The 14,587-nt window shown below is 38.9% G+C and overlaps 1 protein-coding gene and 1 long non-coding RNA gene across 6 annotated transcripts; one reads left to right on the top strand and one right to left on the bottom strand.

Annotated features, from left to right (window-relative positions):
• Positions 1-284: 284 nt before the first annotated feature.
• LOC118354516 (uncharacterized) lies at positions 285-4,218 on the bottom strand. Of its 2 annotated transcripts, XR_007410249.1 has the most exons (5): positions 4,081-4,218; positions 3,767-3,884; positions 1,875-2,012; positions 1,048-1,244; positions 285-927 (listed from the first exon to the last, which is right to left on the bottom strand). It is a non-coding gene; the product is annotated as an uncharacterized LOC118354516 (long non-coding RNA). The 2 variants fall into 2 exon arrangements; XR_007410250.1 differs by lacking the exons at positions 3,767-3,884; positions 4,081-4,218 and adding an exon at positions 3,195-3,646.
• A 318-nt stretch (positions 4,219-4,536) lies between these two features.
• CCNG1 (cyclin G1) lies at positions 4,537-12,126 on the top strand. Of its 4 annotated transcripts, none has more exons than XM_049109170.1 (8): positions 4,537-4,768; positions 5,882-6,145; positions 7,978-8,231; positions 8,822-8,900; positions 8,979-9,077; positions 9,891-10,015; positions 10,065-10,085; positions 10,884-12,126. In XM_049109170.1, the coding sequence occupies exons 2-8, from the start codon at positions 5,882-5,884 to the stop codon at positions 10,951-10,953; spliced, it is 912 nt and encodes a 303-aa protein (XP_048965127.1). In that variant the 5' UTR covers positions 4,537-4,768; the 3' UTR covers positions 10,954-12,126. The 4 variants fall into 4 exon arrangements, with proteins under 4 accessions (XP_048965127.1, XP_048965126.1, XP_025290045.1 ...); XM_049109169.1 differs by adding an exon at positions 5,339-5,467 and having other exon boundaries at positions 7,984-8,231; positions 9,891-10,085; XM_025434260.3 differs by adding an exon at positions 5,339-5,467 and having other exon boundaries at positions 9,891-10,085.
• Positions 12,127-14,587: the final 2,461 nt, after the last annotated feature.

The raw sequence follows: 14,587 nt of genomic DNA, 5'->3' as shown, positions 1-14,587 counted from the left end.
CAGACCACAGAGAATCCTCCAGTGTGGACTTCAGACTAAAGAAATGCACTTGGATGACAATGATCCAGTTTATCCTTCCAACTTCTTATCTTCACAGAGAACAATAACCAACCCACCCTGCGGCTCAAAAGTTATATTTTTAGTCTAGGACTACAAAATACAATGGTCTGGCACCTTCAAAGTCCTCAGTAAATATTTGTTGAATGTTCAGACAAACAAAAAGTAAATAGGCAACATGATCAAAATGTTGATAGCTACTGAAGCTGAGTAATGAGTCTGAAATATTCCAAAATAAAAGCTATTTTTAATGCAATATCCAAATTCAAGTTATATATAATCTATATTCATTAAACAGTAAATGGTAGCTACCAAATAAGAAGTATACAGGATATCCCTCACTTCTGAATAATAATAATAATATAATAATAATAATAATATCAGAATTGTTAGAGAACTAAGTAAGATCATACGGGTTTAAATTCAATACACACCCTGCCACATGGGAAGCATATAACAAATACAAACTCTTTTTATTACTAGCTGATCTTGGCTTTGAGCCCTGCACTCAACAGTCTATGTCAACTGGACCAAATGCTAGGGTGCAGGAGATCTCCTAACCTGCCATGCTATTCCCAAAAGAGTCCCTTTTCAAGGACTACTCCTTTGAAAACACTTCACTGGTCCATTTGATTTTTTTTTAATGCAATTGTTAAGAAAATATCCTCTGGTAAGTCAAGCTGATGTGCAAGCACTCAGGCATCTAGTAGCAGACGGTCTTCATCAGATCTCGGGAGCGCTCTTTCCCTTGCCAGGTGCAGCTGGGTCACCAGGAGCTCCGTGCGCAGGAGGAAGGCAGTCAGCATGTGCTCCTCTTCTGCCATGGGCTCTTCCTCCCAGCGCAGCCTGATTCCGGCCCCCAGGGTAGCTCTGATGGGACAGCTGATGCCACCGTGCTGCTCCCTGTGGTCGGGGCCCACCCGGGCGCTTGGCTCCCCACCCCCTTCCCCACACTCTCCCACCAGCACCGGGCAGTGCCGCGCCCCTCACTTCCTGCGGCACCTGGCCCCTCACTCCCACCCCGGGAGGCCAGGCCGTCCCCCGCCTCCCCGTGTCTGCCGCTGCTGGGACCACGCGACTGAGAGGCTGAGCGGTGGCTCTGAGTTCCATGGCTCCTGTCCTGGGATTGCCACTCGCCTGATTTCATTGCACAGGTGCATGGAGAGAAATGTTTGTCCTCCTGTTGTCTGTAAAACAAGGAAGCCATCATTAAACTGTCTTATTTCTCCCCCCCCCCCCCAAAAAAAAAAACCGGCCTTTAGGTAGCAGTGGTTACCTACAAAGTTTAGTTTTGCATTGAATGTAGTGTAACCTCAATTAGTTGGAAGGGGTTACCTTATCTAAGGTAGTTAGAATCACTGAATGGCAAGATAGACATGACATCACTAAACTATTTTCTATGTATCCTTCTCCCTGCCCCCCCCCACCACCACCCCAACCACCCAGACTATACACAATTTCTCTGGTACACCAAGGGCTAATAAAGACTCAAAAAGGCCACTGCCAAACAAGCTCTCTTTAAATGAATAATACTGAGCAGGTGTTCTAGCAAACAGTTGGAGAGGTGGTAGGGATTGTAATAACTAGTGCCAGAAAGGATCAGAAAGCAGAGGGGAAAGTACCCAGGGATCCTCACTTCTTGATCCCTCACCACAATTGGAAAAATCAACATACAAAAGTTCCAGACATTTGTCAAGAAGCCTAAAGAGATGGTGAGGTGCAGAACCTCCTCCAATCTCTAGGTTGGAGACAGAACCAATTAGGAACTTCCCTGTGAGTCTGGGCAGCATTTGACACAGGACCACTGTTATACCTACTTGTTATAACTTTTGTTGCTCAAAGGCACTTCTGCAGTCTACAATGTAGAGAATATGATTAAATCTTCCTGTGACTGCCTGGGATTCTTGCCCAACCTCAAGGCCATTATTCTGAGCTTTGGTTCTTGCTGCACTTAACTGATGACAGAGAAGAAAGTATAAAGATGGCAGCTGCATATATCTTCAAGCCTCGAAAATACCTGAGAAGCCAGTCATTTGAAACATTCCTGAAACTCATTACTAAATCTACACATCTTTATAAATAATTTCATAGCGAATAAGTGGCTCATTTTCTTTCTTTTACAAGAGTACATAATTGAGTCTTACATTTGCTTATTTTTCTAATTTCTAATTTGCTCATTTTTCTAATTTTTCTATAAAAAATAATCTCTTTTCAATTATTTAAGTGATAGACTAACATTCTAATATCATCAAATATAAATGACAGTGGGAGTAAAGGGAAGGAGAAAAGGTAAGGAATGTCCATTTGACTTGCTTTATATTTAATCAAGTTTTCTTCAGAGCAGTCAAAACAATTACTTTCAGATAGGGAATTTCAGATCTCAAAAAATAAGATCCTAATGTGAAACAGTTTTATTACATAAACACTGATATATTACCTAAAGCCTCACATGAAAATTTCAAGTATAAAAGATTTAGAAATTAATGCAATTTAGATACTTTTATTCGTTTTAAGTAAACAGTTCTTAAACTCTGATTCTAGGCTGAGAAGATTAAATCTGACAATAGAAAAAGCCCAATCAAATGTATGTTTGAGCAAGACATTTTCAAAAGAAATGTTAATAATTTAATAATAAAGGCTACCATTTAGCAAGTATTTACTGTGTTCTGGGCAGAGTGCCTACCTTTTTATGTACTTTGCTTTATTTAATCCTCTCAATAACCCTATGAATAAGGTACTTTTACTTGCCAGAAAAGAATGGAAACTAATGTGATTTAATAACTTAAGAGTCACATAGCTAGTTAGTAACCTACGATTTGAAAATAAGTTTTATTCCAAAGTCCATGTGTTTATAGTGTCCACAAGACTACATATTCCACAAGGACAGGTACCAATATATTTTGTTCTCCACTGGCACATGTTTCAATAGATATTAGTAAGTGCGTATATATACACATATTCCTAATTCTGTAACTAAAAGCCAAAAGAGAAACATGTACATTTGTAAACTCACACATTACTGTAGTGAATACTTTTTAAATGTTTTAAATTGTCCGTTTATACTCATTATGTAAGTTTGTTTTCAAGAAGGATGGAGGCCTCTTCCCCATTTGAAAAGCTGCATTTTGTCAACCAACCTATTGTTGTGGCTGGGGTGTTATTTTGAGGTATTACGTTTCCTCCCTGGTTTTCCCTCTCTTTTCCTCTCCACAACTCTGCCCCCGTTTTGAGGCTTGGTTCTGTGACATTGCCTCAAGAAAAGACACCTCAGGGAAAAGAGAAGGGATACCAGTAAATCTTTCAGATTTTCACTTTTTATAGCTCAGAATGCCACTAACCAGAAAGAGTTCATGATAGCAGAGACATCCAAGTACAGCTCTGAGAACTGATTAACTCTTTCCTCATCAGTCCTCAGACCCTTCTAATGTAGACCCTTCTCATTTGTAAGGGATCGAAAGAGGAGGGGGGTCCAGGAAGGCTTCAGGCTAATTATTTTCCCACCTACCCGGCATGGGCCCCCTTCACACCTGGGTCTGTGGACTTAGATTCATAGTCACTACAAATATTTTCCCATGTACTCTCCTCCTTCCATTTTAAGCCATTTAAAACAAACAAACAACAACAACAACAACAACAACAAAACCTACCAACTTTTAATTAGCTCAAAAATAAAATTCAGGAAACTGGTGAAGACCAAGAATTCACCTACCCCAGCTCCATTCTTTGATAAATCGTACAAAAAGCAAAATAAGGCAAGAATTCATGGATTTCCCAAAGCCCACAAGGAGAAACCTATAGAATACACCACCGCATAGAAAATTCACCACCTCGGGGATCCCTGGGTGGCGCAGCGGTTTGGCGCCTGCCTTTGGCCCAGGGCGCGATCCTGGAGACCCGGGATCGAATCCCACATCGGGCTCCCGGTGCATGGAGCCTGCTTCCCCTCTGCCTATGTCTCTGCCTCTCTCTCTCTCTCTGTGACTATCATAAATAAAAATTAAAAAAAAAAAGAAAATTCACCACCTCTCCAACCTGTGACGAAAAATCAAGGGTTTACTTTGTGTTTTGTAATTAGTCGCTGTATTTTTACAAAGACGACGCCGAACAACTCTACTGAGCCGCAGGGAACAGACACTCTCAGTACATTCTGGAATGATGTTCTGGCCAATCCGGCTGGCAGCAGAGACCTTACCCGGGACAGAGCGCGTACACCACTTAGTTGGACCACCTCTTGGTTGAAAACACTTTAGGAAACTCTCCACGGAGAGAAGCTGAGAGGCAAGGGGCGTGGCCTCAGGGGGCGGAGAATTTGGCTCCGGGATAATGGGAAGTGTGTGCCGATTGGCTGGACTTCTTCCCTCCCAGGCCAGCCCTCTTTGGACGGCTGGGGCCATCCATCAAAGGAAGTGCACCAATCAGAAGCTAAGCCGCCCCTCTCTCCCGCCCACCAGGGGCAAGCCCCGCCCTCCAATATATTACTCAAGCGGTCAGGCGCTGCCCCTTCGGCTCCGAGCTGACCCTGTGGTGGGCAGTGTCGTCCGGGCGGCGCTGCGGAGACCTCCGCCCAGGACGGCTCCCCCTCCCCGGGCCTCTCCCCTCTTACCCGCGAGTCCCCTCGCCTCGTGGGCCTATCGGATCTGTTATCGCGGGGTGAGGTGAGAGCAGGCCCGGGGAGGGTAGTCACGGCTGAGGAGCCGCAGTCGCGGTCAAGGTGAGCGGGGCCTCGGGGGTTGGCTTCGCGGTGCGGCTGAGGAGCCGGGTTGGGGGTGAGGGGTGAGGGGTGAGGGGTGAGGGGTGAGGGGTGGGGGGTGAAGGATGCGGGGCGAGGGGCGGGTCCAGCCCGCGCTCTTTCCCTCGCTTCACTCTCCGGTTGCAACAAGTCCAGGCTAGTCGGAGCTTGGAGGGGCGGGGCCAGTCTTACTGTCCGGTCGGCGGGGTCCCGGGGACCAGCCCACGGCGGAAAAGCGTCGGGCCCGTAAAGTTAGTGCTTCCTCGTCGGCGCTTCCCTTCAGTCGCGCAACTTGAAAGATCCCCTGCCGCCCGGTCTTCCCCGTGGTGTGGGAGGTACGCTCGTGCCGGGCTTCCCTTGTGGCCGGGACGTACTAGCTGTGGAATAACCGACTCTGAGATTAATGAAACTCCCAGGTGCATGCTGCAGCCTACGGCACCTCACGCCCTCGCGACGTGTTAAGCTTCACCAATAAAAGTTAACGATGATGGAGCGCGGTGTGTCAGGCACTGTGCAAAACTCTACATGAATCATCTTGTTTGATTTTAACAGCCACTCGGAGAGACAAATGTTGTTACCTCATTTTACAACGAAGTAAATACTATTGTCCAGTGTTTATTAGGTGCCTTTGTGCTAAGCCCTATACCTAGGTGATCTCGTTTTTCCACACAAGCCTGTGAGGTAGGTAAGAACCTCATACCCACTTTACAGATGAGGAAATAGGGATTAAGTAAAATTAACTAACGTTAACAGTTCACAGCATGGCAGTTCAATATAGGGCGATTACATACGACCGTCCAATCTCAGAGTATCAATACTCAGTTATCTCTTGGCAGTGAATGACTTGAACAAGTATTTCTTGAAGATTTTTAATGTGTTTGAGGCATGGCTCCTGTCCTCTAGGAAGTCACAATCTAGGATGTGACCAACTGGTCGGGTGGGGGTGAGGGGTGGCTGTAACAGACGGCACTTTGCAAGGACTTAGATTCACTGGCAGCATTGGGGGAGGGGAAACTTGTGTATAAAGCACTTGGCATGCTACAAGGCAGGAAGGGCTTTTCTTACACTCCTTTCTGGGCCTTGTGCTATATATAGATGATAGAAGTACTGACAACAACTGAATCTCAGAAACTGCTACACCAGCTGAATGCCCTATTGGAACAGGAGTCCAGATGTCAGCCAAAGGTCTGCGGCTTGAGACTAATTGAATCTGCACACGATAATGGCCTCAGAATGACTGCAAGACTAAGGGACTTTGAAGTAAAAGATCTTCTTAGTCTAACTCAGTTCTTTGGCTTTGACACGGAGACATTTTCTCTAGCTGTGAATTTACTGGACAGATTCCTGTCCAAAATGAAGGTATGTTTAAAGCTACATTACACTAAGTATTTCTTGGTTTTAGTCATTTCGTTTTGGAGGTGAATTTCTCTAGCTTTGGGCTGGTATTCAAAAACTTGACCTTTTTAATTTTCAGCAAGTAGCCAAAACATTTCGATGATTCTGTGTACTCTAGCATTAGTGAATACTCTTCCTTCATAATCAAGAATAATGTATAATTAGAATCAACTTGACATTGAAAAAATAGTCTATTAGCAAAAAAGAAAAGAAAAAGAAAAATGTTAGCAAATAATTGCAGACTCCCAGTATGAGAGTTGGCTGTTGTTTTTTAAAATCTTTCTTGATAGGTTGGGTATTTTCATTTATCTACTGTTGTTTTTAAAGAAATGTGTTATAGGCAGAATGCTAGATTGTGGTTAAGAATTACAGGTTTGTTTTGTTTTGTTTTATATTGTGAACCACTTGGTCAATAGAGTATACTTCTTAATTTCTAGTCATATATAAAGTTTTAATTGTTTTAGCCCTAGTCCTATTCATATATTGTTTAGCTTGCTATTTTCAACATCAGTTGGCATACGGTAGAGAAAAGAGTATCTTCTGAAGGAAGAGCATTTATGTAATTATTTCCCTGTACTGGATAAGCAGGACATCTGTGTAGATTTCAGAACTTGCTTACTGTTAAAAATATATCTGCCTTTTGTGCCCATGGTCATGAGTGGATGAGATGATGTGACAAATGGAAAGAAACTCATCTTTTAGTCTTCAGTACCTGACACAACACCTCATACACAGAAGAAATTCCACATTTGTTGAATTGGATGGTTCAAGAAACTTGCTCAACAGACTAATTTTTTAACTATTGTTTAGACACCATGTGCCAGCACTACCTTTGAATCTACAAATGTTGCACAGATTAATAATAATACATCTGTCCCTTAAGTATATTACAATCTTATATGAAAATAATGTTTGTACCAATAACTATAAAACAATGCAAGGAATAAGAGAGATACTTAAACCCCCAAAGAGAAATAAATATGTTGCTGAAGAGATTCCAAGAAAAGGAGGACACACACACTGTAAAAACTTCTTAAAGTTTCATTTAACGTGTAACTTCAAGTGGATAGAAATTTGATTCTGTCACATTGTAGACATTCAGGAAATGATAACTATAAAAGATTGGCAGTGGATAGAGCTTTACAGGCAGAGTAAATAGTGTGTGCTAAACCATTTAAAAGCCATTTTACATGTGTTATTGAAAAGAGCCTAGAAAAACACGACATCTTAGAAAGATATTTTGTGCATAAGCCATAAGGAGCTTTGATCCTCCTATAAGCCTTTGATCAGTTAATTTATTTGGTCCAACTAGAACATAATGCTTACAGTTCTACAATGATTTAGGAAGGAAAAGAAAAAAAGAATTTCTTATGGGCTGAAGTTAAATATTATCCTGACAGTCCAGTTTCTCCAAAATTGATTCCAAGTGGATACATAGTGTTGACAGGCTAGAGTTGAGGAATGATTGGATCTCTATTAAGTCCTTCACAGTTGAGAAATAGATCTCAAAGATACATTTTAATAATAATGTATCTGAGTTCTAGATTATTTTGTTTATTTTTTAATTAAAATAAGCTAAAGAGGGATACCTGTGTGGCTCAGTGGTTGAGCATCTGCCTTTGGCTTGGGTCATGATCCCAGAATCCTGGAATCGAATCTGGCATTGGGCTCCCTACAGGTAGCCTGCTTCTCCCTCTGCCTCTCTCTCGCTGTGTCTCTCATGAAATAAATGAAATCTTTTAATCTTTTAAAAATAAATAAAATAAGCTAAAGGCATAGTCTCATTGTCATTTTAGGTACAGCCCAAGCACCTTGGCTGTGTTGGGCTGAGCTGCTTCTATTTGGCTGTTAAATCAATAGAAGAGGAAAGGAATGTACCATTGGCAACTGACTTGATCCGAATAAGCCAGTATAGGTTCACGGTTTCAGACTTGATGAGAATGGAAAAGATTGTATTGGAGAAAGTGTGTTGGAAAGTCAAAGCTACTACTGCCTTTCAATTTCTGCAACTCTACTACTCACTTATTCAAGAGAACTTACCAATTGAAAGGTATGTAATCTTTGTTTTGACCAAAGGAGATTTGGAAATCAAAATGGTATTCTGGATATTGCATAAATTCAGTATTTTGGTATAATTCCAATCAAAAGTAAAATGAAGGGGGTAAAAAAGTACAATGACAGCTGCAGCTCCTTGGATTTCATTTCACTGTCCAGCGAAAGTGAGACTTTCAGTTGTCAACAGCTTTTTCAAGTCTCTGAAGGCTAATTCTTGGGATTAAGGGACATTTCAACTTTTTTTTTTTATTACATTTTCCACTTATAGACTACTTAACTCCTAGAACCTAGTAAATATCTACCAGATTTATGGAAAAAGAACTCAGTAACTGCAGAAATAGATTAAAATGAAAACTTGATAGTTGTAACATGATACTTTTTTGGTGGGGGTAAAATTATTTTAAATTCATGTATGGTATCTTCAAGAAGTTAATGCTCCTGAAGGAAAGGGAATTCTTCAAATGATTTATTTTCTGTGATGTGTGCGTAAATTTCATTTTAAAATGACTTAGATGTTGTTCTAAACATCCTTCGTTGACTACATTCTACATAAAATTAATCTAATTTTCATTTTCTTTTTAAAAGGAAGAATAGCCTTAATTTTGAAAGACTAGAAGCTCAACTTAAGGCATGCCACTGCAGGATCATATTTTCTAAAGCAAAGGTAAATATTTTATAAAGATTAAACTGATTTATATACCTATTTTCAACTCAATACTTACTTAAAATTTATCTCTTTTAGCCTTCTGTGTTGGCATTGTCTATCATTGCACTGGAGATCCAAGCACAGAAGTTTGTAGAGTTAACTGAAGGAATAGAATGTCTTCAGACACATTCCAAGGTATGTCAAGGTCATAGCCTAAATGGTGTTAACAGCTATAAAAGAAACTAAACCACTTGTGTACTAGCTCCTCCAGTAAAATGAGATGTGTCTGTTTGAAACTTGAGTAGCTTATCCTCAGATTTATTTAACAAGGAAAGACACATTAGTAAGATCACAATTATTGCTGTAGTTATATACTGTAGGACCATTTTTTTAATTTTAGAGTACAGTGGGGGAGGAGAGAGAGAATCTCAAGCAGACTCCCTGCTGAGCACCAAGCCCATGGGCTCAATTCCATGACCATGAGATCATGTGTGACCTGAGCTGAAATCAAGAGTCAGATCTTGGGCAGCCCGGGTGGCTCAGCATTTTAGTGCCGCCTTCAGCCCAGGGTGTAATCTTGGAGACCCAGGATCGAGTCCCATGTCAGGCTCCCTGCATAGAGCCATGTCTCCCTCGGCCTGTGTCTCTGCCTCTCTCTCTCTCTCTCTCTGTCTCTCATGAATGAATAAATAAAATCTTTAAAAAGAAAGAAAGAGAGAGATCTTTAACCACCTGAGCCATGCAGGCACCCCATGTAGGATTTTCTTTTTTTTTTTAAAGATTTTATTTGTTTATTTGAGATATAGAGAGTATATGTGAGAGAGAAAGCCTGAGCAGAGGGGAGGGAAAAAGGGAGAGAGAGAAGCAAACTTCCCACTGAACAAGCAGCCTGATGAAGGGTTCCATCCCAGGGCCCCAAGATCATGACCTGAGCTGAAGGCAGACGCTTAACTGAGTCACCCCAGGTGCCCAATTGTAACTAATAATTTGTTTTTAATTTATCCACAGATAAATGGCAGAGATTTGACCTTCTGGCAAGAACTTGTATCCAAGTGTTTAACTGAATATTCATCAAACAAGTGTTCCAAACCAAATGTTCAGAAGTTGAAATGGATTGTTTCTGGACGTACTGCACGGCAATTGAAGCATAGTTACTACAGAATAACCCACCTTCCAACAATTCCTGAAATGGTCCCTTAATTGGTAAGTTTGGTTCATAGTTACTCTCCATATAGAGAAAATTTTCTAGCACTATAGTTTTATTGTTTAATTCAAGAACTAAATGAATTATTATCAAAAATAAACAAGATGGAGTAGAATAGCAATGGAGAAAATGACTTCACTGATCTAGTCAGTTAATATTTGAGGGCATTTTTTCATTTAAGATACAATACCCTGAGAGTAAGGAATTATCCAACCTTTGATATGTACATTAGCCATTTCATTAAATTCTCAGCTTAGAAAATCACATCCTCTTTAATAACCTGAATTTCAAAAGAAGCACTAAGACACTATTTTTCACATCATTTTGCTATATGTAGACCCAAGTTCCGGCACAATTGAAGTTAACACAAGCCTAAGCAGGAAAACGGGACCAAAAGTTTGAACCATAAATGAACTAATTCAAGACTGTCAGCTTATAAGCAAAATCAGTATGAACTTGGATGTTGTACTTAAAGTAAATTATGGCAGATGGTCTCCATGCTAGGTATCTGCAAACTGCCAGGGTATCTCAACACTATATTTGTATATCATTGCAATTGCAGTTGGAACAGTGGAAAGTGCATAAAAATTAAAATCTCATCACTAATATAGGATATATATTCTTACCATCTGAATTTAAGTTGTAATTTAACCTTTTCCTACTCAAAGCTAAATGTTAATACATTTACATATGACATGATTATTAAATCTTCTGTTAAGCAGTTGATTTTTTAACAGTTAATAATACTTTATGTTTGGCAGAATTCTAATAACTTGATGTTTTGTTTGTTTAAATAGGATTGTTACAGCAACAAAAAAGCTCTTCTCTGAAGCCTTTCTCCACAATCCTGAGCTATGGATTCCATGATGTTATAATGAATTTAAGCTGTGAAGCCTCAGAACATCACTAGATTAGCATTGATGTTCTCAGATTTGGGAAAACTACCTAATTAACATGCTGTAGTGGAATTAAATTAAATTTAAATTCATCTGTGAGGCATACAAATGAAAGCTAAGAGCATAAATGTGAAATGTTAATAACAAGCCTGGGAAGGTAAACTGTGAATCTTCATTTCTAACATTGACCCAACTTTCTATGTTGGGTCAATATATTATATTTAGGTGGTATCAAAAGTGGTAACCTAATTAAATTCTAAATTATGAGGTATAGATTAAAACCAACATTTCACAAATGCACTTTTAAGGCATAACAAGGGTCACTATTCTAGGCAATGAAAATGGTTTCTTGGTACCTATAGTGCAAATAATAGATAATTCCGAGATCTAGACTTTACTGCTACTTGGGAATTATACTTAAATTTGAGGGCATTTTATAAAAGTAAAACTACAGGCCTAGTTATTTTGGCATATTAAGTTATTGTTAATATTTTTCCTAAAAAACTGGTGGTTTGCATCCATGGTAAAATTTACACAGTATTTGCTGCCTCCATCTAATCCCATCAAGAAACTTTGTTTTTATTGTGTTAGTAATTCAAAATAACTATGCTCCAAAAACTTGATTTAACACTCCAGAAGTTTTTACTAAGGGCTGTTTTTATAAAAACTGCTATTGCTTCTAACTTAGAATTTTTAAAGGAAGAGAATATACTTTCACTACTTGCCCCTCCTGTGCCCAAAGAAAGTCTTTAAAAAAGTCAGTAGGCATCCTCATAATTATGAAGTTGCTAAGGTAGTATTTGAGATTTTCTTTTAAGTCAGTGACCGTAAGGAGATCTACGGCATTAAAAGTGATGTAAACAGTTACTCAGTGCAGCAAGTAGCTTGTGTCCATCCAGAATGGCTGTACCCATTTATGACATGTTATGGGTAAATGTGCACTGGAAAATAAACCAAAGAACCACAATATATCTTATACTTTTGTGAACTGTGTTTTATGGATAACTTCAGTTTTCCCAAAAAGCTGACATATTTCAATAATTTGACATCAGTGTTAATTCTGAGTTGGCAGAGGTAGCCTAACCAACTACCATTATGTTTTGGTACTAAGGGCTATACCTTTCAATAAAGTTACTGAAATGCATTCCTTTGCAGGTAGTTTCTATTTGTTTCTGTTCTGATTTAACTGTTTTGTCAATGTGATACTAGAACCACAATAAAAAGCTATCTCCATTCGGTATATTTAAATTTAGCAGGAAGATGTATGATAGCAGAAACAATCACTATTAATAGTATGGCCATTACCTAATTTACTTTCAAATGGCTTTTCAGAAAACAGAAGATTAGGATAAATATATTTAATGTGCATTTAAAAGTTGGTGTTGACACAGTATTGGTAACTTGTGTCATTTAGATTCATCAGTATTATGGATATTCTTAATACAAATTCACCCTTATATTCAGCCCACCTGAAGTTCTTACCTTAAATGGCATTCCAGCAAAGTGGTTGGTAATGACAGGTAACTAACCAGTATTGTGTTAGTCTGCTTAGGTAAATTGGTAATTGGAACTGAAACAGGATTTTGAAGGTTCGTGTTTGTTTAATTAAACTAAGAAGACAAAGTGACCACTGCAAAGAGTTAATTGAAAATTGAAATAAAAACTTATATAGGAAAGTTCCTTTTGCACTTGACTAAGACTAGATATACTTAATCCTCTTTACAGTGTAGTTTTTAAACACCTGAACCTTACATATTTCTAATTATGCGGCATACTATCAAAAACAGACAGCTGGTGATGCAGTCAGTTGAGTGTCCTCTTAGTTTTGGTCATGATCTCAGTGTTAGAGGATCAAGCCCCATGTCGGGCTCTACACTCAGCGTGAGGTCTGATTGAGATTCTCCCTACTTATTGTTTACTAAATATAAAATCTGTAATTTTTCATAAACCAAAACCAGTAAACATAAGGCAAATGAGATGGATTAAAATAAGCCAGTTTGGGGGCTGGGGGACTCTGGCTGGCTCAGCCAGTAGAGTATGCAACTCATGATCTTGGGGTCATGAATTTGAGCTCCACACTGAGGGTAGAGAATCCATAAAAAAATAAAAAGCTAATGTTTTACATTAATTTGACAAAGATTTTGGAGCAATTGGTCAGGCATAAAAAGGGATCATTAAATAAAGATAAAAATTCAAGAAGACTTGACAATCTTAAGTTTGTATGCACTTAACATCAGAGCTTCAAATATGAAAAATGGACAAGGATTCAACTACGGTTGGAGACTCAAACCTCTTAGTAATCTATAGAAATTTAGGATATCAGCAAGAACACTGAAAAACAGTAATACTAACAACCAACTGGATCTACCTGACATAAAAAGCTTCATCCTAAAACAAAAGAATAAGCATTCTTTTAAAATACATGGAACATTCACCAAGACAGACCGTATCTTAGGTCACAAAACAACCCTTAAGAAATATAAAGGAACTAAAATTATGAAGTATGTTCTCTGATCATAAACTAGAAATGTCAGATAACAGGAAAATCTATGACTACTTAAGAGATTTAAGAGATTAAACAACAAACTTCTAAATAAGGTTCTAAGGGTAAGTCTAAAGAGTAAAATATTTTGAACTGAGTGAAAACATCAAAATGTATGAAATGTAGCTAAACCAGTGCTTAGACTAATTCACATCAATTGTTTTTATTATGAAAAAAAAAAAGTCTCAAAGCTTCCACATAAACTAGAAAAAGCAGAATAAACCCACAAAGCAAACAGAGGGGGAAAAGGTCATTAAAAAAGGAGGGGTTTAAAAATCAATGAAACTGAAAATAAGGATAACCAACAAAACCAAAAACTACTTGAAAAAAGCAGTAAAATTGATGAATGTCTAGCAAGACTGACAAAGACAAATGACCAATCTCAAGACTGAAATAGATAATGCTATATTAAAAGGACACTAAGGAAACAACACAACTATGTACATCAAGTTAAATGAATTCAGTGAAAGATAAGAACCACCAGAACTTAACATAAACCAAATTAAAACAAAATTAGGTAATCTGAGTAAGTTCTATTTTTTAAAACTGAATTTGTTGTTTGAAATCTTACTGGCAAGGGGTTCCCTGGGTGGCTCAGCGGTTTGGCGCCTGCCTTTGGCCCAGGGCATGATCCTGGAGTCCGGGATCAGGGGTCCTGCATCGGGCTCCTTGCATGGGGCCTGCTTCTCCCTCTGCCTATATCTCTGTTTCTCTCTGTGTGTCTCTCATGAATAAATAAAATCTTAAAAAAAAAAAAAAAAATCTTACTGGCAAATCCCATAAAACACTGAAAGAGGACAATACAAATTCTACCAATCTCTGCTAGGAAGTAGAAAAATCACTTCCCAATTCATTTTATAAGGTTAGCATCACCCTGACACCAAACCAAGATAAAGATAACACAAACAAAAAACTATTTACCAATATCGCAAATTAACAGATATGGACATCTTCAACAAATCCAGATACGTAAATGGCAGTAACACACCATGACCAAGTTTGGGATGTGTGAAAATAAAAGCAGGTTCAAAATTTGAAAATCAATCAAATTTAAAAACCAAGC

This window comes from Canis lupus, chromosome 4 (genome assembly GCF_003254725.2).
Source record: "Canis lupus dingo isolate Sandy chromosome 4, ASM325472v2, whole genome shotgun sequence".
NCBI classification, from domain to species: Eukaryota; Metazoa; Chordata; class Mammalia; order Carnivora; family Canidae; genus Canis; species Canis lupus.
This window is presented reverse-complemented; position numbering and strand designations above follow the sequence as displayed.